This window comes from Ovis aries, chromosome 1, assembly GCF_016772045.2.
Source record: "Ovis aries strain OAR_USU_Benz2616 breed Rambouillet chromosome 1, ARS-UI_Ramb_v3.0, whole genome shotgun sequence".
Classification (NCBI taxonomy): domain Eukaryota; kingdom Metazoa; phylum Chordata; class Mammalia; order Artiodactyla; family Bovidae; genus Ovis; species Ovis aries.
In genome coordinates this window covers 189,182,228-189,206,898 of record NC_056054.1, presented here as the reverse complement: position 1 = coordinate 189,206,898, position 24,671 = coordinate 189,182,228, and the positions used below count along the sequence as shown (strand labels likewise).

General features: G+C 41.3%; 1 protein-coding gene across 4 annotated transcripts in view; it reads left to right on the top strand.

Moving 5' to 3' along the window:
* The first annotated feature begins 12,871 nt into the window (after nucleotides 1-12,871).
* The window catches only part of CCDC14 (coiled-coil domain containing 14), a 46,103-nt gene continuing 34,303 nt past the window's right edge, over nucleotides 12,872-24,671 (top strand). For all 4 annotated transcript variants that reach the window (XR_009597956.1, XM_042232326.2, XM_012095854.5 and 1 more), the window contains exons 1-5: nucleotides 12,872-13,191; nucleotides 20,739-20,794; nucleotides 21,121-21,193; nucleotides 21,442-21,511; nucleotides 21,604-21,726. Coding sequence is in view for 3 of the 4 variants with exons in the window: in XM_042232326.2 (XP_042088260.1) it covers nucleotides 13,018-13,191; nucleotides 20,739-20,794; nucleotides 21,121-21,193; nucleotides 21,442-21,511; nucleotides 21,604-21,726 (496 nt within the window). In the remaining variant the exon portion in view is untranslated. The remainder of the gene's footprint in view (nucleotides 13,192-20,738; nucleotides 20,795-21,120; nucleotides 21,194-21,441; nucleotides 21,512-21,603; nucleotides 21,727-24,671) is intronic.

Genomic DNA, 24,671 nt, shown 5'->3' with positions numbered 1-24,671 from the left:
CCCTGGGATTCTCCAGGCAAGAACACTGGAGTGAGTTGCCATTTCCTTCTCCAACGCATGTAAGGGAAAAGTGAAAGTGAAGTCGCTCAGTCGTGCCTGACTCTTAGCGACCTCATGGACTGCAGCCTACCAGGCTCCTCCATCCATGGGATTTTCCAGGCAAGAGTACTGGAGTGGGGTGCTATTGCCTTCAGTGACTATTTTTTTGGGCTCCAAAATCACTGCAGATGGTGACTGCAGCCATAAAATTAAAAGACACATACTCCTTGGAAGGAAAGTTATGACCAACCTAGATAGCATATTGAAAAGCAGAGACATTACTTTGCCAGCAAAGGTCTGTCTAGTCAAGGCTATGGTTTTTCCAGTGGTCATGTATGGATGTGAGAGTTGGACTGTGATGAAAGCTGAGTGCCAAAGAATTGATGCTTTTGAACTGTGGTGTTGGAGAAGACTCTTGAGAGTCCCTTGGACTGAAAGGAGATCCAACCAGTCTATTCTAAAGGAGATCAGTCCTGAGTGTTCTTTGGAAGGACTGATGCTAAGGCTCAAACTCCAATACACTGGCCACCTCATGCAAAGAGTTGATTCATTGGAAAAGACCCTGATGCTGGGAGGGATTGCGGGCAGGAGGAGAAGGGGATGACAGAGGATGAGATGGCTGGATGGCATCACCAGCTGGATGGACATGAGTCTGGGTAAACTCCAGGAATTGGTGATGGACAGGGAGGCCTGGCGTGCTACAATTCATGGGGTTGCAAAGAGTCGGACACGACTGAGTGACTGAACTGAACTGACTGAGAGAGGTACTGACATCTTTTAACCTGCCTCAGTCTCTCTATTTCTCTTTCACTGTGACCAAAGAATTTTCAATATGATCTTGCCTGGCAGTGAGGAGTGAAGGGGAGCTGAGGGAACAGCCCCAGTTTGAAAGACCCTAAGACAACAAGTTCATAGAATAATAAAAGTTAAAATATCTTTTGTACATTTGAGAAAACAGATTGAAATTAGAAACTAAACCTCAGTAGTCCTGAGCCTAATCCCTGAAGAGTGAGGCTAATGAAACCTCAGCCATCAAAATGAATCCTGAACACAGACATGAAATCATCGGTAGTACTGTAGCCATCAGTTGAGACTCAGCACAACTGGCAATACCAGTGGGGCAGAGTCCATTGCTCATCTTCCAAGCCACCACTTAGTGTCTGCCGTTTTCCTCCTCTCCTGCTCCCAGAGGTGATGCTTCCTCCAGACATGATATTACTAAACCAGAGACGTTTCTCAGGGACACAGCACATCTGCACAGCACATCTCATCTACAGCACATCTCCCGAGTTAACCTGCTGCAGCAGTCACCCCGATGGTGAAAAACAGCCTTCCCGTCTACCTGTGCTATACTGTGTTAATAGTATGAATGATACATTAATGATCACAGCCAGCATTAATTAAGCACTTCCTGTGTGCAAATCACTGTGCACAACACTTTACAGACATTCTCAATTTTTTCTTTATGACCTGACCGTACAAAGTCAGTGCTACTATCCCCATTTTATAGATGCAAAACCAGTCTCAGGGAAATTAAGTTATTCATTGTCACTGGTGAGAAGGAATTTGAGTTCAGGTCTGTTTGGTTCCACACTTGTGCTGCCCTGCATGCACAGTGACTATCATAGTTTTCCCCCAGAAACAGCCTCTGAGACAAGAATTTAAATGTATGTAGTTTGTTTGGGAGGCAATCCCAGGAACAGTGGAAGGGGAGTACAGACCGTAACACGGTGAAAGGAAGAAAGCCAGTAGAGACATGTTATCAAGCCAGCTATCCCTGGAGGACTCTGGAGGCAGTGCAGATCATGCCTCACGGTTACCCAACCTGAGGGCTGAGGAAACTCTCCATCCAGCATCAGCTAAGAGGCATTCACTTCCTGGCATTAACGGTTTGACCAGCTCATGGTCTGAGCTTGCTCCTTTTACTCCAGAAAAATAAAAAGCTCTTATGTAGGAAGTTACAGATGTACACAATAAGCAACCTTTGAAAGCATACGGATGAGGTGCCACCAGCCTCTGCACAAGGCCTTACAGAGACTTTAACGATTATTAGCATTTCGATCACTATTGTTTCTCTCGTAGGGTGAGGGCCAATCCTAGGGGCTGCAGGCAATGAGTGACTGACACTGTGCTGCTGTAAAATCACAACCTTGACCTTCAAACTGACACACTGTTCCAGACTAGCTACTTTGTGTAGCTTCCCTAGTTGAGATCATTCCAGAGGGGCCCACTTGGTCATTGCTGCCAACAGGCCCTTTTCAGACCCATCCCACTGCCCTTCCTATCGTGACCAGAAATATCTGAGTCCTAGCATGACCTCAGTTAAGCTGTCTAATTGAGACCCTTGTAACATATGGTTTGTATGTCTCCTTTAAAAAGAACAACATTCAGGAAGCAATAAAACCAGGATTTTTTGGAACAAAAAAAGTGGGCTCTCTCATCCTAAATTAAGCTATTTTGATTAAAGAGAAGACTGCAGATATATTTAAAGCTTCAGTAGTAAATGCAAAGTTTATGGCTCAATTCCACTTTCTCTGTGCTCCATGCCCTCTCTCTCCTGGATGCTGTTCAATCAGGCACCTCTCTAGCCCCAGTTAACCAAAAACTTCCAAGACCCCCAGGGCCCCGGAACAGAAGCTGCTGGACACTCAAGTGTGGAAAGCTGAGTTTGAATCATGTAAGAATGGGATTCTTAACCTGAAATTTTTGGAGAGGCTCCTGAATGCCTCTGATAATGTTGTATAAGAATGTTTCATAAATGTGCACATTTGCATTTTTTGAGAAAAAATTTAAAAGCTTCTAGCAAATTCTCAAAATTGTATAGGATTTCAAAAAGTTAAGAACCTTTGTGTTAGAAATAATTACAGAAGTCATCAAATGACTTGAGGAAAAGCAATAGAGCAGTCTCAGATCTTTCCAAGCAGAACTGAGCTCATGTTTCTAAGCTTTAATTTATTATTCAGTTCACAGCCGATTCTTGTTTCCTGGCTACAAATCTTAACTGTGTTTTTAGTTTAGATTTTCATATACTTTGCAACTTTGATGGTTTCCTATAAACTGAAACATGGTTAAACATGAACAAATACTTTCACACTTCAGAGGTGAGCCAACTGGAAAAAGTCATTGGTCCAAGGTACTAAATTACAAAATACGGCCTAGACCAAGCTGAGTCATTAACCATGGTGCTACAGGGACCTAAACTTCCCTATTAGGCTCAAAGGACTGAGTCCTGAATAATTTTGAGTCTTGGGCTTCCCTGGTGGTCCAGTGGTTAAGACTCTGCCTTGCAGTACAGAGACATCAATTTGATCCCTGATCTGGGAAGACTCCAGGCTTCCCTTGTGACTCAGCTGGTAAGAATCCACCAGCAATGCGGGAGACCTGGGTTTGATCCCTGGGTTGGGAAGATCTCCTGGAGAAGGAAAAGGCTACCACTCCAGTATTCTGGCCTGGAGAATTCCAAAGGGGTCAGTAAGAGTCGGACACAACGGAGCAACTTTCACTTTCCCTGGGAAGATTCCACATGCTTCGGAGTAAGTCAGTCCTGGGTTACAACTACTGAAGCCCTTCTACCTAGAGCCTGGGCTGCATGAGAGAAGCGACCACAATGAGAGGTCTGTGCACTGCACCTAGAGAGTAGCCCCTGCTCGCTGCTTCTAGAGAAAGCCCACGTGTAGCAATGAAGACCCAGCACAGCCAAACATAAAATAAATGAAAAAAATAATAATCCTGAGTTTCAGAACATGCAAATAGCTGTCAGCCCCAGTGCAACAAAGGAGTCCAAACATTGGTTGGTTCATTTGTTTACTTAACCATTAAAAAATTCCTACTATGGACACCTCTGTTGGTCCAGTGGCTAAGAATCTGCCTGCCAGTGCAAGGGACTTGGGTTCAATCCCTGGTCTCAGATTCCACATGCCATGGGCAACTAAGCTTGTGCACCACAACTACTAAAGCCTGTGTGCCCTAGAGCTTGTACATCACAACTAGAGAAAGCCTGAGCACAGCACAGACCCAGTGCAGCCATAAATAAATAAATAAAGTTCCCACTCTGCACAAGACATGTGCTAGGTATTAGGGATGCTACACTGAATAAGATAAGCTTCTTGCTTTTGTAGAAATGAAATTCTACTTGGGAAGACATCAAGTAACTAATCATGTAAAATAGCTCAGTCGGTAAAGAATCCGCCTGCAATGCAGGAGACTCGGGTTCAATCCCTGGGTTGGGAAGATCCCCTGGAGAAGGGAAAGGCTACCCACTCCAGTATTCTGGCCTGGAGAATTCCATGGACTACCATGAGGTCACAAAGAGTCAGACACGACTGAGTGACTTTCACTTTCAGGCGAAACATGGTGCTAAAACAGCAAAGTACAGGGGCACACTAATTAGGCTGCAAGAGTGGAGCAGAAGGAAAGACTTTCTTGAGAAACTAACCAGAGAAAGAATTCAGGAGACCAAGGCTTCAGTTGCCACAGATGATTGAGAAAAGGTTTCTGTAGCCTATACCTCTCTGCCAAGCTCCAGATTCAAATATCCAGTAGCCTACTTGATATTATTTCCTGTGTGATTCCAATGAACTCCCAATCTACATGCCCCCAAATGAGTTCTTAGTTTGTATTTTTTCATAATAAAATGTTAGGGGGAAATGAGTTCATAAACTTAGCTCCTAAATATGGATCTCTCCCACCACTCATCCAGATACAAAACCTAGAAGCCAAGGTCAATGTAATAAACCTCCCCTTTACCTTACTTCCCAAATTTATCACTAAGTCCTGTTCATTCACTTCCTACACTTCTCTTGCATCTCCTCTCCATCTCCTGTCACACCTCCCTCTGTCCCAGCTAGAAATGTACTTCCTCTGAACACTACAGTGGCTTTCTTTAAGTCTGATCATGGTAGGAGACAGAAAACACTCTGAACTAAGATTTTAATGGTAAATTAAAAAGCTTTACAGAGTTGTGGGTGAGGAAACCAACGAGGAGTGTTGAGACGCCCAGACACTCCCAAACACTAGCAAAGAGAGGGAAATGTTTTATTGCAGCCTGCAGAGAACTGGAGCCCAGTGGCTCCTCTGAGTTGTAGTCTCAGAGAGCCAAGGCATCAGCCAGAATGTGCTAGGAGGGGAGGAATATTCCAGTCTCTCTCCTCTTTCCCTCCTGTCTTCTGCCAGGTGATGTCTATTGATTAAACAAAACCTAAAGTGGAAACCCATTCTGAGTGATGCTGTCCTTAAGAGTGAGTCCCCATGGCACAGAGAAGGGCAGAGAATGGATAGGCAGAAAATGGGGAGATCTATCTATACTGATGATTTCCTTTTCTAAAAACATCCTTTATACTAGGGGCTGGCACTCTTTCTGTAAAGGATAAGGTTGTAAATATTTTAGGCTTTGCAGGCTATAGAGTCTATATTGCTCAATTTTGCAGCTGTAAGACAGAAGCAACCATAAATAATACATAAAAAATGAGTGTGACAGTCTCCTGACAACATTTTATTTATGACACTGAAGTATAATTTTCCTATAATTTCACATCATGAAATATTCTTTTGATTTTTAAAAAACAATTTAAAATGTAAAAACTGCTGACAACTGTAGAAAAAAAGGTGGCAGATTGGATGTGGCCAGGGGCTATGGATTGTGGATTCTTGCTCTATGCTGCAGTCACTAATATTTGTTAAATACCATTCATTTCACTCCATTTTACACTTTTACACATTCCTATTGCCCTTAAACAAAGGTCCGTCTAGTCAAGGCTATGGTTTTCCAGTGGTCATGTATGGATGTGAGAGTTGGATGTGAAGAAGGCTGAGTGCCGAAGAATTGATGCTTTTGAACTCTGGTGTTGGAGAAGACTCTTGAGAGTCCCTTGGACTGCAAGGAAATCCAACCAGTCCATTCTGAAGGAGGTCAGTCCTGAGTGTTCTTTGGAAGGACTGATGCTAAAGCTGAAACTCCAGTACTTTGGACACCCCAAGCGAAGAGTTGACTCATTGGAAAAGACTCTGATGCTGGGAGGGATTGGGGGCAGGAGGAGAAGGGGACAACAGAGGATGAGATGGCTGGACGGCATCAATGACTTGATGGACATGAGTTTGAGTGAACTCTGGGAGTTGGTGATGGACAGGGAAGCCTGGCGTGCTGCAATTCATGGGGTCGCAAAGAGTCGGACACGACTGAGTGACTGAACTGAACTGAACTGATTGCCCTTAGCACAATCCAAATCCTTAATGTGGCCTATAAGAACTCCATAGTCTGACCCCTATATATATGTTTATGCCTGCTGTCAGCACTTGAGCCACAAGTCTCTCTTACTCATCATTATACTGTCTCCACAAGTTTAGAATAGCTTTCTCTCTCCTCTCTATCTAGTTTACTCTTCAGATCTCAACACACTGTGGCAGTACTTGAAATAGCAGAGCAGGGAAGAGGGAGGAGAATTCTGGAAATACTGCGGAATAGGAATCACCAGGAATCTATCTCCCCTCCTAGACAAGAGTTACACTTAGGGAATCTGTCTGATGCAATTATTTTGGAACTTCGAAGTCAATTGAAATGTTGAAATTTTTAGGGGGACGGATAGTATGGTAAATTGCAGCTAATTTCAATTTTAGCTCTTAGTACAGTAGCAGCCACGCATGCTTCACTCCCAGTCCAATTCCAGGCAGCCACACATAGGTTCCAGGAGCAGCTTGCACATAGCTTGTGGGAGCCAGGATGGGCAAAAAGCTCCCCATCCTACAAATGTTGGGTATCTGTGCTCTGATCATTGATTGTTGCTTCTGATCACGGAGGTTCAGACTAAGAGGTGGGTAGCCTTTGTTGTTGTACTTCCCTCCATTGTTGGAAGCCCCTCCCCCTCTGGTTGAAGGGACTCACTGGATTTAAAGGACTGGTATCCTTTCTTCTAGAGAAGACAATGGCAACCCACTCCAGTCTTCTTGCCTGGAGAACCCCATGGGCAGAGGAGCCTGGAGGGCTACAGTCCATGGGGTTGCAAAGAGTCGGACACGACTAAGTGACTAAACCAAACCATCCTTTCTTCCTCCTTTCATTTTTCTCTTTTTCCTATTTTGAGAGTCAGACAGTAAAGACTGGCATATTCAAAAGCAACAGGATACACAGGGAAAATTAGAACATGACCATACATGCCCAGGGAAACATGCAGGTTCAGAAAAGCACTGAGGAGACCTTACATTCTGCCAGAGATGGAAAACTGCATCCTGAAATTCAATGGAATCTCAAAGTACTCTGAATAGCCAAAACAGCCTTGAAAGAGAGGAGCAAAGTTGGAAGAGTCACACTTTCTGATTTAAAACTTACTACAAAGCTCCCATCATAAAAACAGTTCAGTGCTGGCATAAAGGCAGATAAATAAACCAATGGAATAGAGAGAGAGCCCAGAAATAAACCCTTACATACACGGTCAAATATTTTGGGGGTACCAGGACCATTCAATGGGAAAAGGACAGTCCTTTCAAACAATGATACTAGGAAAACTGGATATCCACATTCAAAAGGATGCATTTGGACCCTTATCTAATATCATTATATAAGAATTAAATAAAAATGGATCAAAGACCCAGATAAATATAAGACTTAAAATATAGAAATGTTAGAAGAAAACACAGGGCAAATCTTCATGACACGGATATGCCAATGATTTCTTGGATGTGACAGCAAAAACATAGGTAAGGAAAGAAAAAAAGGGAAAAATTGGAAATTTCACGAAAATAAACAATTTTGTATATCAAGAGACAGTATCAACAGAGTAAAAAGACAAATCACAGAATAAGAGAAAATATTTGCAAATCATATATATATAACAAGAGATTAATATCCAAAATATGCACAGAACTCCTAAAAATCAACAACAAAAATACAACAACTCAACTTTTAAAAAGGCAAAGGCCTTGAACAGACATTTCTCCAAAGAAAATATGTGGATGGCCAATAAGCATATGAAAAGATGCTCAACAATATTAACCATTCAGTTCAGTTCAGTTCAGTCGCTCAGTAGTGTCTGAATCTTTGTGACCCCATGGACTGCAGCATGCCAGGCTTCCCTGTCCACTGCCAACCCCCGGAGCTTGTTCAAACTCATGTCCATTGAGTCGGTGATACCATCCAACCATCTCATCCTCATCCTCCCACCTTCAATCTTTCCCAGCATCAGAGTCTTTTCCAATGAGTCAGTTCTTTTGCATCAGGTGGCCAAAGTATTGGAACGTCAGCTTCAGTATCAGTCCTTCCAATGAATATTCTGAACTGATTTCCTTTAGGATGTACTGGTTTGATCTCCTTGCAGTCCAAAGGACCCTCAAGAGTCTTCTCCAACACCACAGTTCAAAAGCATCATTTCTTTGGTGGTCAGCTTTCATTATAGACCAACTCTCACATCCATACATGACTACTGGAAAAACAGCTTTGAATAGACAGACCTTTGTTGGTAAAGTGATGTCTCTGCTTTTTAGTATGCTGTCTAGGTTGGTCATAGCTTTTCTTCCAAGGAGCAAGTGTCTTTTAATTTCATGGCTGCAGTCACCATCTGCAGTGATTTTGGAGCCCCCCCCCAAATAAAGTCTCTCACTGTTTTCATTGTTTCCCCATCTATTTGACATGAAGTGATGGGACTGGATGCCATGATCTTAGCTTTTTGAATGCTGAGTTTTAAGCCAACTTTTTCATTCTCCTCTTTCACCTTCATCAAGAGGCTCTTTAGTTCTTATTCACTTTCTGCCATAAGGGTGGTGTCATCTGCGTATCTGAGGTTTATTGATATTTCTCCCAGCAATCTTGATTCCAGCTTGTGCTTCATCCAGCCCAGCATTTCACATGATGCACTCTGCATAGAAGTTAAATAAGCAGGGTGACAATATACAGCATTGACAAACTCCTTTCCCAATTTGGAACCAGTCTGTTTTTCCATGTCCAATTTTAACTGTTGCTTCTTGACTTACATACAGATTTCTCAGGCGGCAGGTAAGGTGGTCTGGTATTCCCCTCTCTTGAAGAATTTTCCACGATTTGTTGTGATCCACATAGTCAAAGGCTTTGGCATAGTCAATAAAGCAGAAATAGATGTTTTTCTGGAACTCTCTTGCTTTTTCAATGATCCAGCGGATGTTAGCAATTTGATCTCTGGTTCCTCTGCCTTTCTAAATCCAGCTTGAACATCTGGAAGTTCACGGTTCACATACTGTTGAAGTCTGGCTTGGAGAATTTTGAGCATTACTTTGCTAGCATGTGAGGTGAGTGCAGTTATGCAGTACTTCGAACATTCTTTGGTATTGCCTTTCTTTGGAATTGGAATGAAAACTGACCTTTTCCAGTCCTGTGGTCACTGCTGAGTTTTCCAAATTTGCTGACATATTGAGTGCAGCACTTTCACAGCATCATCTTTCAGGACTTTAAATAGCTCAACTGGAATTCCATCACCTCCACTAGGTTTATTCGTGGTGATGGTGGGCCTTCCTAAGGCCCACTTGACTTCCCATTCCAAGATGTCTGGCTCTAGGTGAGTGATCACACCATCATGATTATCTGGGTCATGAAGGTCTTTTTTGTATAGTTCTTCTGTGTATTCTTGTCACCTCTTCTTAATATCTTCAGCTTCTGTTAAGGTCCATACCATTTCTGTCCTTTATTGTGCCCATCTTTGCATGAAAACTTCCCTTGGTATCTCTAATTTTCTTGAAGGGATCTCTAGTCTTTCCCATTCTATTGTTTTCCTCTATGTCTTTGCATTGTTCACTGAGGAAGGCTTTCTTATCTCTCCTTGCTATTCTTTGGAACCTTGCATTCAAACGGTATGTTTTCCCTTTTATCCTTGCCTTTACCGTCTCTTCTTTTCTCAGCTGCTTATAAAGCCTCCTCCATTAATCATTAGGCATATTCAAATCAAAATTACAGTGAAAGACTACCTCCCACCAATTAGGATGGCCTTGTAGCTCAGTTGGTAAAGAATCTGCCTGCAATGCAGGATACCCAGGTTTGATCCCTGGGTCAGTAAGATCCCCTGGAGAAGGGAATGGCAATTCACTCCAGTCTTCTTGCCTGGAGAATCCCATGGACAGAGGAACCTGGCAGGCTACAGTCCATGGGGTCGCTAGAGTCAGACATGACTTAGCAACTAAACCACCACCACCACCATTAAAAAAAAAAGAAAATAACAAGTGTTGGGGAGAACGTGGAAAAATTGGAACCCTTGTGCATTGTTGGGAATGTAAAATGGTGCAGCCATTGTGGAAAAGAGTATGGTGGTTCGTCAAAAAGTTTAATAATAAAACTATCATATGATCCAGTAGTTCTGGGTATATACCCAAAAGAATTGAAAGCAGAGTCTGGAAAAGATACTAGTACACCCATGTTTATAGCAACAATATTTATCACAATAGCTAAAATTTTGAAGCAACCTGAGTCCATCAAGAGATAGATGGATAGATAAATGTGGCATATACATACAATGGAATATTGTTTAGCTTCAAAAAGAAAGGAAATTTTGATACATGCTACAACATTGATAAACCTTGAAGACAAGTAAAGTATGCCAGTCACAAAAGCGCAATTACCATGTGATCCCACATTTATCTGTCCATCAGGGACTGGAGGATGGGTGAATGGGATTCATTGTTTGATGGCTACAGTATTTTAGTTTTACAAGATGAAGAGTTCTGGAGAGGTATGGTGGTGATGGACGCACAATATTACAATGTATTTACAGCTACTGAATTGTACACTTAATACTGCTTCAGATGGCAAATTTTATGATTTGTCTATTTTTCCACAAGAAAAAATTTTTATTAAAAAAAAAGCAACAGGAACTATTATCTTAAAAACTTATAAAGAGGTAAAAACCCCAATGAAACAAACAAAAATGGATGGGAGAAGCATAAAATTCCGAAGATTAGGGAAATGACCATCAGGCAGCCATTTTGTAATTGTAGGTTAACAAACAACGTTGATATTAAAACACTCATGTTTCAGCAATACATATCCTATTATATTGTAACTGTAATATATTTGTATGTTACTCACTTGCTCCTTGGTTACCATGGGATTATTGTTGTTGGTTGTTTAGTTGGTAAGTCCTGTCCAACATCTTTGCGACCCCATGGACTGTAGCCCATCAGCCTCCTCTGTCCATGGGAATTCCCAGGCAAGAATATCTGAGTGGGTTGCCATTTCCTCCTCCAGGGGACCCTCCTCACCCAGGGATTAAACTGGATTTCTCCTGCATTGCAGGCAGATTCTTGACTGCTGAGCCACTGAGGAAGCCCATAGCTTAGCCTGCTGCTGCTGCTGCTGCTGCTGCTGCTGCTGCGTCGCTTTAGTCGTGTCCGACTCTATGGGACACCATAGACGGCAGCCTACCAAGCTCCCTGTCCCTGGTATTCTCCAGGCAAGAACACTGGAGTGGGTTGCCATTTCCTTCTCCAATGCATGAAAGCGAAAAGTGAAAGTGAGTCACTCAGTCGTGTCTGACTCTTCATGATTGCATGGACTGCAGCCTACCAGGCTCCTCTGTCCATGGGATTTTCCAGGAAGAGTACTGGAGTGGGGTGCCATTGCCTTCTCCTATAGCTTAGCCTAGCCTACATTAGCCTACATTAAACATGCTCAAACACAGTGCACTGTCCTCACGTTGTGGCTGGCTAGGAACTGAGGCTCCCTAAGATGCCCAGCATCAAGAGAGAGTATCTTACCTCATATCACTAGGCTGGGAAAAGATCAAAATCCAAAATTAAAAGCACAGTTTCTACTGAACACATATTGCTTTCACACCATCATAAAGCTGAAAAGTCCCTAGCTGGACCATCATAAATGGGGACTGTCTGTATGTAGTTGGAAAAAGTCTAGAAGGGAATGTACCAATCTAGTGGGATCATGAGTTTTATTTCTTTATCTGTGTTTCCTAAAATAAGCCTGTATTAATTAGGAAAAATCAGTATAAGTTTTGAAAATCAACTAAGCAAAAACTGAAAACAGTCAAATATGTTAAACACTTTATAGGATATATGAAGAGGGAAGAGAGAGTTCTCCTCAGTTTAATCTAATTCAAAGCCAAATTTATCAAATGTCTAGTTTCGCCAAATCACTCAGTACAAGTGTGCAATATATTGTTACATAGATTTCAGTTTTTGGATTATTTTAATTGTAATTAGGACTTGCAAGATGTAGATCTTTTTCTTTCTTACTTCAAAATGAAATAAGTTGGGTTTTCTCTCCAGCTCGATTTAAAACATTAACCCCAAACGCAATACCTTAAAAACAAAGACATTTCCATTAAAATTCGTGCAGCATGCCAATGGTAAGAATACTGCGCTATTCTTTGTTAACAGTGATTACCTCCACTGAAGAAACAACTATGCCTGGAAGTAAAACTAAAATCGTAGCTAATGAGCAGGATTATTAGGCCACAGAATAAAAAAATCTTAAATTGCTATCAGAATCACACAAAGAAAACAGGGCGTAGGATTGATGTTTATTGATTACCAAGAACAAAAACATTCAAAACGGTATTCAAAACACCAACTAAAAATACAGGGTCAAAATCCAGAGACAGTGCAATTCCTCTGAAACCTATTGGCCTTCTACCGTAGTCCCTTCCTCTGGTCTTGGCGGGTCCCCGTTGCCACTTCTCCTAGCAGATGCAGGACAAGGGCTCTCCCTCCAGTGGAAGCCCTCGCGGCAGCAAACTCAGGTCTCCCAGGTGATCGTGGATTCTGGTCAGCCCAGGTCTCCCGCTCCTCGTCCCGCCCTTCTCCGCCCCGCCCCTCTCGGCCCCGCCCCTCTCACCCCCCCACCCCCGCCCCTCTCGGCCCCGCCCCGCCCAGGACCCGCAGCGTTCGCCGGCGTTCTGTGGACTTCTCTCACCCTGCAGCCGAGTGTGACGAGCCGGGGCCGGGAGGGGTCTATTGCGCAAACCCAAGGCGCCGTGCGGTGGGTCGGAGAAAGGTTCTGGTTGCGCGCCCGGGACTATGAGGCGCAGCATCTGGCGGGCTCCTTCCCGGAAGCGGAAGCTCGAGGGGCGGGCCAAGGGCGGCCGGGAGTCGGCGGCGGTTAATTCCTTTTATCTTGCGGCTTTGTTTCACTCCGTTTGGACTTTTCTGAAGCTGCGAGAGATGGTCAGGTCTGGATCTCGACCGGGCCAGGTGAGGTCTGCGGACCTGAGGCGTCCACTGTGGGGGTGGAGAGGGACGGAGGTAGTCCCCGGGCCTGGAGAAGTGGAAAGCCCCCTTTAAAAAAATAAAGAGTGCTGCCGCGTTAAAAAATGCCGCGACAGGAGACGAGGCGGAGGGTGGGTGTGCGTACCTAATCTTAACGCCCTAACACAGTTGTTCTGCCTGTAGATGTTGATTCTGTTTTAATCGTTGTGGTCCAAGTGAGCGCTGGCTTTGGTGTGGTCCCCGGGTTCGAGTCCAGCCTCAGCCGCTGGGTGCGTGACTTAACCTCTCGAAGCCTCACGACGTTGTTACATCAACTCCAGGTTCCCAGCTTTTCCAACGAGAGCTGCTATTAGCTGGTTTTCCGTCACAGTTGCTGGTATTTTACTACTAGTTTTAAAAAGTCTCCCAGTTAGTGTCCCTGCACTTAGACTTATTCTTCTCAATTGCACACCCCCTCATCAATTCTCTGCTAAAAATCCAACTCTGGAACTCCCCCCCCCGCCCCAATATAAAAATCTCAGTTCTTTGACCTGTCAACACAGCCATTTTTCGACGTGGCCAGTGCATTCCCTACCAGCCCCCACCTCCATCCCAGGAATATCCCGCGCTCTTCAGCTATTTCTTCCACAGCGCCCTGAGTGCCCGTGTTCTTTCAGGCTTCTGTGCCTTTGCATTTTGTTCTGCCTAGAATGATGTCCTTCTCTCCTGAAATCTCCACTTTTCATCTCCTGTCCCTTCAGCTCAAGTACCGCTTCTAGAAGCCTTGGCTGTCAACGTTTACATTGTTTGGGTGTCCTCAGTTTTGTGCCCTTACTGAAATCCAGGCTAGAGACGTTGTTCTCTTCCTATGCTGCTGCTGCTGCTAAGTCGCTTCAGTCGTGTCCGACTCTGTGCCACCCCATAGACAGCGGCCCACCAGGCTCCCCTGTCCCTGGGATTCTCTAAGCAGTTTATCTCTATCTTTTCAGGTAATCAATTAGTCAACCAATAGGAATCAATCAAGCCTTACACAGACCCTCTACTTAGAGTGATCTTACGCCTCCTTAAGTGTAACCATACTATCCTTCTTTCCCCTTAGATTTTTCCTTTTATTTATCAACTCACTTTGAATGCTCTCTCCCCTATTAATGTGAATCTTACACTTTTCCCCAAGGCTTGGCTCAAGACTTTCTTCATGAATGCTTCCAGACCAGTCCCACCCTTGTTCTTTATTTTATGTTGAATGAACTCAAACTTGGTGCAGTCAGCAAGTGGGGAAAACATGGTTTTTGTAGTCATAGTCACCTACCAATTCAGAATCCAATTCTACCACTACTGTCATAGTGATAGTAAGCAAAGTACTTTTTACCTCTCTGAGATTTCTTTTTCTTATCTACAAAGTAGGTGTAATATGCTGCCTTAAAGAATTGGGGAGAGTAAGTGAGAGAGTCTGGTAAAACATCTATGGCATAAATTGTGCAACACAATGTAGTCCCCTTAAAAATAGTTTATTACTGTCAATGATGATAATCACAGCTAACGTTTGGGTAGCACTTACGTGACAGGTACTATTCTATGTGCTTACATATGCTGCTGCTGCTAAGTCGCTTCAGTCGTGTCTGACTCTGTGCGACCCCATAGACGGCAGCCTACCAAGGTCCTCTGTCCCTGGGATTCTCCAGGCAAGAACACTGGAGTGGGTTGCCATTTCCTTCTCCAGTACATGAAAGTGAAAAGTGAAAGTGAAGTCACTCAGTCATGTGCGACTCTTTGCGACCCCATGGACTGTAGCCAAGCTCCTCCGTTTCCATGGGATTTTCCAGGCAAGAGTACTGGAGTGGGTTGCCATTTATTCTCATTTCATCTTCACAATAGGCTTAGGAAGTAGATAATAATCCTCATTTTAAAAATGAAGAAGTTGAGGGATGCAGAGTTCAGATAACTTCTCTAGTTACACAGCTGGTTAGCAGTGGAGACAGGCTTTAGACCCACATAGTTAGTGCAGGAATCCATTTAAACATCTGCTCTTAGGTGTATGACTCTGAACAAGCCAGCTTTCTGAAATTTAGGTTCCTACCTCACAGAAATAATAACTAACAGGGGGTTGATAAGTGGAAATGAAAGGCTTTGAACACTAAATTTTTCCACAAATATAATTTTATCTTGCACTTGTTGGTAGGAGATACAGCTCCTAAGAGGTACTTATGTTTTTCTCAAATAATAAAGTAAAAAGTTTCTTTTTAATACTTAGTGGAAGTAAATGTAGGATAAAATGAACATTCTCTTATGTATTAACATTTGGGGCACTTGTTTTGAAAAGTGTTTTGCAGTTTGTATCTAGGGGCACTAAAGCCATTAAACAAATGAATAACTTTTTATCAAATAATTAAGCTTTCAATCCTGAATATGAAAAGGTATTTCCAGTATATGAAAAGATTTATTTCAGATTTGTATTTTAACTGGAAAATATGAAGCACACCAAGGGCACATTATATTACTTCCATTTAAAGAAATAGTATACAACTGTTAAAAAAATTTGAACTTTGTTAATATGGAAAAGGATTTGAAAGTAAAAACACAAGACTCAAAATTTCAACTGTCTAGTCATGATGACTAAATAATCCATATGAAGCCTCAGTAGCAAACAGCACAGCTAGTGCCTAGATCTTGGTTTCTATTAATAAATACTGTTGTCTACGGAAAGGAATCACTACTTTTTGGGGAAATGGTCAACTCTAGGGTTGGGGCCTGGATATATCAAAGTAAAAAGCTGCACAGCTTTTCACAATTAACACTGAAAAGTCAACTTATGGAATGAGGAAAAATATTTAAAACTGCGTATCTGATGAAAGGTTCATAATCGTAATATACAAGGAACTCCTACAATTCAGTAGCATACATAGGCAAGGGATCTGAATAGGCATTTCTTCAAAGAAGACATATAGATGGTCAGCAAGTATATGGAAAGATGCTCAATATCACTAATTGGGGGAATGCAAATCAAAGCTACAGCGAGATATCACCTCACACCTGTTGGGATGGCTATCATAAAAACCAATCCAGAAGATAACTAGTGTTGATGAGGATATGGAGACATTTGAACCCTTGTACACTGTTCATGGGAATGTCAGGGTGCAGCTGTTATGAAAAATCATGAAATTTCCTATAAAATTAAAAGAATTGTTACGTGATCCAGCATTCTCACTTTGAGTTAAAAATAGGATCTTAAGAGATATTTGCACTCACATGTTCATTATAACATTCACAATGGCTAAGATGTGATAACAACCTAAATGTCCATTTATGGATTAGTGGATACACAATGGAATATTATTCAGCCTTTAAAAAGGAAGGAAATCATGCTGTATGCAACATGAGTGGATCTTAAGGATACTTTGCTAAGTGAAATAAGCCACTTGAGTTCAGTCATTCAGTCGTGTCCAACTCTTGGGGACCCCATGAACCGCAGCACGCCAGGCCTCCCTGTCCACCAACTGCTGGAGTCTACCCAAACCCATGTCCATTGAGTCGGTGATGCCATCCAACCATCTCATCCTCTGTCATCCCCTTCTCAATCTTTCCCAGCATCAGGGTCTTTTCCAATGAGTCAGCTCTTTGCATCAGGTGGCCAACATATTGGAGTTTCAGCTTCAACATCAGTCCTTCTAATGAATACCCAGGACTGATCTCCTTTAGGATGGACTGTTTGGATCTCCTTACAGTCCAAGTGACTCTCAAGAGTCTTCTCCAACACCACAGTTCAAAAGCATCAATTCTTCAGTGTTCAGCTTTCTTTATAGTCCAACTCTCACATCCATACACGACCACTGGAAAAACCTGCCTTGACTAGACAGACCTCTGTTGGCAAAGTAATGTCTAAGCTTTTTAAAATGCTGTCTAGGTTGGTCATAACTTTCCTTCCAAGGATTAAGTGTCTTTTAATTTCATGGCTGCAGTCACCATCTGCAGTGATTTTGGAGCCCCTCAAAATAAAGTCAGCCACTGTTTCCCCATCTATTTGCCATGAAGTGATGGGACCAGATGCCATGATCTTAGTGTTCTGAATGTTGAGCTTTAAGCCAACTTTTTCATTCTCCTCTTTTACTTTCAAGAGGCTCTTTAGTTATTCACTTTCTGCCATAAGGGTAGTGTCATCTGCATCATTCCCCTTATATGCTGCTGCTGTTGCTGCTGCTAAGTCGCTTCAGTCGTGTCTGACTCTGTGCATCCCCATAGATGGCAGCCCACCAGGCTCCCCCATCCCTGGGATTCTCCAGGCAAGAACACTGGAGTGGGTTGCCGTTTCCTTCTCCAATGCATGAAAGTGAAAAGTGAAAGTGAAGTCACTGAGTTGTGTCCAACTCTCAGCGATCCCATGGACTGCAGCCCACCAGGCTCTTCCATCTGTGGGATTTTCCAAGAATACTGGAGTCCCCTTATATGAGGTATCTAAAATAGCTAGACTCATAAAAACATTAAGTAGGGTGGTTGTTGCCAGGGGCAGGAGGGAGAGAAATGGAGAGATGCTATTCAGTGGGCATAAAGTTTTAGTTATGTACAATGAGTAAGCTCTGTTGGATTTATGAGATAGATCTAAGAGATCTGCTGTAAACATGTGGAAGTGAAGTGAAAGTGAAGTCACTCAGTCATGTCTGGCTCTTCAACCCCGTGGTATGTAACCTGCCAGGCTCCTCCATCCATGGGATTTTCCAGGCAAGAATACTGGAATGGGTTGCCATTTCCTTCTCCAGGCGATCTTCTTAATCCAGGAATGGAACCCAGGTCTCCCACACTGAAGGCAGACTCTTTACCATCTGAGCCATCAGGGAATCTCATAAACATGATACTACAGTTAACAATTGATGTACACTTAAAATTTGTTGAGGGTAGATTTCATGTTACCGCAATGGGGAGAAAAACAAGGTTGGGGGCGGGGGGACCTGGAGATCTTTACTGTAAGGAATGGCTCAAAAATAATGGTGATGTTGAAATGATATAGGGGGTGGTTTGAAAAGACTCCTATTGGCAGAATCTGGGACAGTTTGACCATTAATATAATCATAAGAATCCATTAAAAAGGAATCAATGAGTCCATACTAGCAAACAAAGAAGTACTTCAACGAAGTACTTCACTAAGGTTGAATGCCAACTAATCTAGAATGAATGAGGTAAGTTAGAAAAATCACTATTTGACAAATGATTAAGGCAAGACTCCTCAATGAATGCTATTGGATGAAAGTTTGATGAATAGAATGTCTGCATAATCTTCAAGTATCTCCCCACAAAATGCTTAATATTTACAAAGGTAAAAATAGTAATCTGGTGAAAAATCTGGCAGGCACCACCTTAAATAATCAAACTTTACATCCCTAGTAATGGGACAAACGTAACACATGCCTGCTCATACAGTATTGAGATCCTTTTTATGGTATTCCTGCCAAAAAAGCACAACCTGAACCTAATCAAGGGGAAGCAGACAAGTCTAAATGTTTACCAGAGGGACATTCTACCAAAGTAACTGCTCATATTCTTTGAATATGTCAAGGCTGTAAAAGACAATGAATGACACCTCTAGGAACTGTTCCGAGTAAAGGAGACTAAAGAGATACGACTGCTTAAAATGCTTCGTATGATCCTGGATTTATGGGATAAGGGCCATATATATATATTTTTTTTTTTAATGTAAAGGACAGTATTTTGATAATTGGTAAAATGAATAAGATCTGTAGATTAGATTATAGTATGGTTTCACTGTTAATTTCCTGATTTTGATCATTTGGTTTTATGAGAGAGTGACCTTGTCCTTAGGAAATATTTAGGAGTAAATACTTAAATATAAAGGAGTATCATGTCTGTAACATAATCTGAAATGGTTCAGACAAAAAGGAATACTACATTTTTGAGAGGGAGAACATGGCAGATGTAGTAAACTGTCAGCAGCTGTGGAATCTTGGTAGCATTATACCGTTCTTTGTACTATTACTTCAAAATAAAGAATACAAAATAAATTTGAAGGAAATCTGCCAGTATCACACTGTTGCGGGGTGCTGTATTCTGGTTAATTTTCTTTACCTGATTTTGTAATATGACCTAATGTGTGTGTGTGTGTGTGTTTCGGTGAAATGCTGTATAAAATCTTTCAATTACGCCATTATGCCATACATTTATCTAGACAGTTTACTTTTTTAATTCTGAAAGATAATTATTGTGGTAGTTGTTTTTAGACTTAGCGTGATGGTTTGGCTTTTTATTTTGGTCCTGGACAGGACACCAACATAGATACTGTGAAAGGAAAGCCCCTTAGGGGGTCGTGCAGGGTCTAGTAGAGTTGTATTACATGGCATCTTATTTCTGCCAATGTTGGTTCTCACTGCTGCTTTTTGACTCCCTCATATTCTAAGTTATCTTAAGGAGAAGTGAAACTTTATAATTCCAGAAAGTTTAATAGTAATTGCTCAAAGGAATCTTGAGATGAAATATGTAAACATGTCAAGAAAAATCCTAAGTGTAACTGCCAACAGTGACTACACCTAAAGGGTAAAATGAGGGAGTGAGTAGGAAATTTAACCATGTCTTTTAAAAATTATATTTTGAATAGATATTATATTTAAATAATGTAAAGTGATTAAGATATAAAAAGGTATACCATGGAAAGTCTCCCTTGTTCTGTCCCCCAGATTCTCAGTTTCCCTTCCCAGAGGCAAGCACAGTTGTTTCTTGTGTAACTCCTACGTATTGGATGTGTGTAGAAGCAAATGAGTAGAGTTTTCATGTGCTGGTCTTGTCAGGCATTCTAAAGAATGTGGGAAAATAGAATCAGAGTTATGAACTCTGCCCTATATCTTAAGTTAACATGTATTTTGAAGACCTAGGGGAAGTAAAATATTTTGAGGGATTGAGTATAGTCCAGACTTACTATAGTAGATACTTCTGGTTAAAGTAAAATTTCAGCTTCAGTCTTCAACTTACATAGACTTAAGGAACAAATGTACGTGTTGCTTGCTTGACATTTTATATAGAAAAAAAAATTATGAGTTCAGCTGTAATAGTGGATTTTATTAAAATTAGTAACATGGTACATGTATAAAATGGAGTATTATTCAGCTTTAACAAGAAGGAAATTTTGCACATGCTGCAACATGGATGTTATGAAGATACTGTGCTAAGCAAAGTAAGCCAGTCACAAAAGGACAAATACTGTCTGGTTCCATTTATATGAGATTCCTAGAACAGTGAGACCGAAAGTAGAAGGGTGGTTCCACCAGGTACTTAGGAGAGGAGAGGATTAGAGATTAATGATTAATGGGTACAGAATTTCAGTTTGGGAAGAGGACAACGTTCTGGAGATGGGCTGTAGTGATGGTTGCGCAATTGTGAATGTGTTTAATGCCACAGAGCTGTATACTTTAAAATGGTTTATTTTATGTTATGTATGTTTTACCAAGTGAAACAGAAGGAAACAATAACATTTTAGGTTTTGTCCAAACAGTATACTGAGAATATGATAGAAAAATATTTGTATATCTCCTATAATATAATGCATTATGTCATAGGTAATACCTTCAGGAAAGCACACTGGACCTGCTAAATTAACAAATGGAAGAAAAGGGTAAGTACTTAAGAAAGTGTCCAGCTTCAGGAATTCTCAAGAGATTTTCAAGTCTATGGGATGGACTAAATTTTCCTACCCCAGAGAGCTAAGTGAGGGTCTCTACTTTCACAAACCTCTGGGGAGAAACCTTTCATATCTCTACCCATGTTGATCATTTTAGTCTTTACAACCTTCATAAAATCCTGCATAAATCCATCTTTTACATGGTTGGCAAACTTTCTTATCCAAACTTTGGTGGAAAGAAAGTGTCTTTTTAGAATGTATTTTGGGAAAATATTATATTTTTTGTAATTATATTTATATTATATGTAAATGTTTTCTAGGACCAATTTGAGAAAGATACCCCGTTTTAATGCAGATTCTGGCTATCCCACTCACTCTGATTCAGAAAGTCAGGTAAGAGTAAACTGAATAGATACAGTGTATACTGTTTAATTAGTTTTCAGGTAAAAGCTAAGAAGTGGAAATAAAAATTCAAAGGTGAAGTATTAATTGTCCTGACAAAGAATGGAGACTTTTTGCTTTAACACATGTCTTCCACCAATAATAAATTGCTTCTAAATAAGGAAATTTTAAAATTACAGAATTTTTTTCCCTGCATTAAAATTTTATGTACACATTTCTATGTGACTTTCTCCTTACAGACTGACACTGTACAGGGGCTTGATGGCTGTGCGTCTTTGCTGCGGGACATTTTGAGAAATGAAGATTCAGGTTTTTTTTTTAAAATGCTTCTTTGCTGATCACCTTTTCTCAATTAAGTAGTTCTCTTAATGCTAATGAATTTTTGTTTTAATCATTAATAGGTTCAGAAATAACATATTCAGAAAATAGATATAACCCCAGACCTGTAGAAACCAAAAGATACAGATCCAAAAAGAAAGGACGGGAAAAACACACTGTGCCTTCTGTAGTCCGGAAGGAAATTTGTAAGTATTTTTTTCTCTTATTTATTTAAATATGATACTTAATTATGGGAGTTTTGATAGATTACTGGGGTTATGCAGTTGGGCTTACATTTTAATAGTATTGGTTATACAGGTGTGTGTGTGCGCTTGTGATTTTTCTTTTCTCTATTCAGCTTCTAATTGCTGAGTACTTTGCCAAGATGAAAAGTAGAAAAGAAAAATGGTTAGGTTTTGTAGGAGAATAGATTCAAACTCAGAATGATATTCACAGATTGGTTGGGTTTCATGTGTATATTTATTGTTTTAAAAATACTGTATGTGTATACATATATTCTAAGTAGGATCCATAGCTCAATTTTTCAGCTGTACAGTTAGAAGATATAGTAATAGGAAGGTAAAATTCCAAGTTGGGTCTTTATGTAAGGAAAAACAGTCTGCCACTGATTGACAGTGACTGTAGCCAAGGATGGTTTACACTGTCACAATTAACTTGCTGACTAAGTGGAATGATTCAGTAAGCAGTTTAGAATAAGCAAGTTTTGATTATGTTGTTCCACAGAGGCCTATGGAACATGGTAGCCCAAAATAGAGATGAAAAAGTCCATAATGGGATTTCAGAGCATCAAGAATGGAACCAGCTAGTTCACAGTTCAGGTGGGCCAAAAATGTTAGTACAGCAGAGTACAGTAAGATTTAGCTTAGGTAAGGGGTTTGAGTCAGGTACAGCACTAGTTCTGGGTATTAGAGATCAGGATTCAGGCAAAGAGGCTGAAATTCAGACGGTCTTGAGTCAGAACCAAGGCCGAGAAAATGACTTCCTATCGCTTCTTGGCCTTTTGGCTAAGATCAAGTGGTGGCTCAGACGGAAAGCATCTGTCTACAATGTGGGAGACCTGGGTTCGATCTCTGGGTCGGGAAGTTCCCTGGAGAAGAAAACGGCAACCCATTCCAGTACTCTTGCCTAGAAAATCCCATGGACAGAGGAGCCTGGTGTCCATGGGGTCGCAAAGAGTTGGACACGACTGAGCGACTTCACTTTTCTTTTTTTTTTTTTTTTAACCTATCTTGGAGGCCAGTTGTGTTTAGCCTTATATTGTCTTGACCTGTGCCACTTAAGATGGCAGTCTCAAGCCACATGGGACTGCGGAGCATTCCAAGTATGGCTAGTACAACTAAGGAACTCAATTGTAAATGTTATTTAATTTTAATTAATTTAAATTTGAAAGCTGGTACTTGACCTAGTTATTAAAAAGCTTTTAAAGTATGTTTGAAATAACTTGGTAAGTGAATCTGCTTTTTTTAACTGTAAATTTTATTAAACCTAAATATAGATCAAGGATTTCTGATAAAAATTTACCATCTGGATTGAGTTGTGCTTTATGGTAAAAATACACAGTATGCTTAGAATATTTAACGCAAAAAAATAAAATATCTCAGTGATTAATGTTAATCACATATTGTAATGTTAATATTTTGGCTGTATTGATTTGAATAAAACATTATAGTAATTAATGTTACCTATTTTAATTTTTTAAATGTAGTTCTTGGAAAATTTTAAATTGCTTATATGATTTACATTATATTTTGGTGGGACAATACTGGTCTAATCCAGGGTGAGCATACTACAGCCATTTTCATTTTCTTGTAATGTTTAGTTATTTTGTAAATGAAGCTTTATCAGAGCACAGTCATGCTAATTCATTTTCGTTTATGTATTTTCTATGGTTACTTTCGTGCTATAGGAGCAGAGTTGAGTAGTTGTGAAAGAGACCATCTGGCCTGTTTAAAGCATAATATGTTTATTCTCCAGCCTTTTAAGAAAAAGTGTGCTCACCCCTGGCCTAACTCTTAGAGTAGAGACCTATTTTGGAGGACCGATGGACAGAGAAAGGAGTGGTCAGCGATGGTGCCGTGTTAGCAACTTGTTGGATCCTAGCTTGACTGTTTGTTCAGAGTCCCCACAGAGTTTAGATCTGTTGTTGTTCAGTCGGTGAGTCATGCCGACTGTGTGACCCCACGGACTTCCAGACTTCCTTGTCCTTCCTTCACTATCTCCCAGATTTTACTCAAACTCATATCCATTGAGTCAGTGGTACTATCCAGCCATCTCATCCTCTGTCACCCTCTTCTCCTTCTGCCCTCAATCTTTCCCAGCATCAGTGTCTTTTCCAGTAAGTCGGCTCTTTGCATTAGGTGGCCAAAGTATTGGACCTTCAGCATCAGCCTCTCCAATGAATATTCAGGGTTGACTTCCTTTAGAATTGACTGGCAGGAAAGAATAGGTGGCAACACCCAAATTAAGATAGGGGTTTTATTTATGAAGAAACTTATTACAAACTCATTAGGGTATAAGGAAATCACAAGGGATTCTGCTAGCCCAGTGCTGGCAGCATGCACAGAACTGTTAATATCCCTAGGTCTTAAGGGACAAGGTGAGGAAGAGGTTACCGGGATTCAGCTAGAGATATTGTTCTGTAGAGTAGGCCGTCTTGAGAGGAGCAGTGAGCTTTAAGGGACAAAGCCAGCCCAAGGTGGCCTCATAGAGAGGGAGTTTGAAATACCTTGAATGCATGCCTTTTCCTCTCTTTGATAATGCCACAGTTCCCATTGGATTGGACCCAACTGGAACCCTGTTGATGTATATCTAGTCAGGGATCTGATTTTCATTCTTAGAAGCTAATGGATTATCCTTACTATGTCATGGATGTTGACAGGAGACACAAGACTCTTGGGCCAGAGACAAAGGTGCTGCGCTCATAGCCCAGCTAGCAGCGTGCACATTAGCATATTTATATTGGTTCTGCCTCACTGCCAACTGCCAGTGGGATGATACGATGGGCTCATGGGGAAACTGCACATGCTGAAGGTTTGAGTTTCAGCTGAAGAACACTGAGCTTGGGGGATTCATTGCTTTGGTAGTAAGCAGTTAGAAAGCCTATACCTGACCCAGGGAAAACCTTAACCGT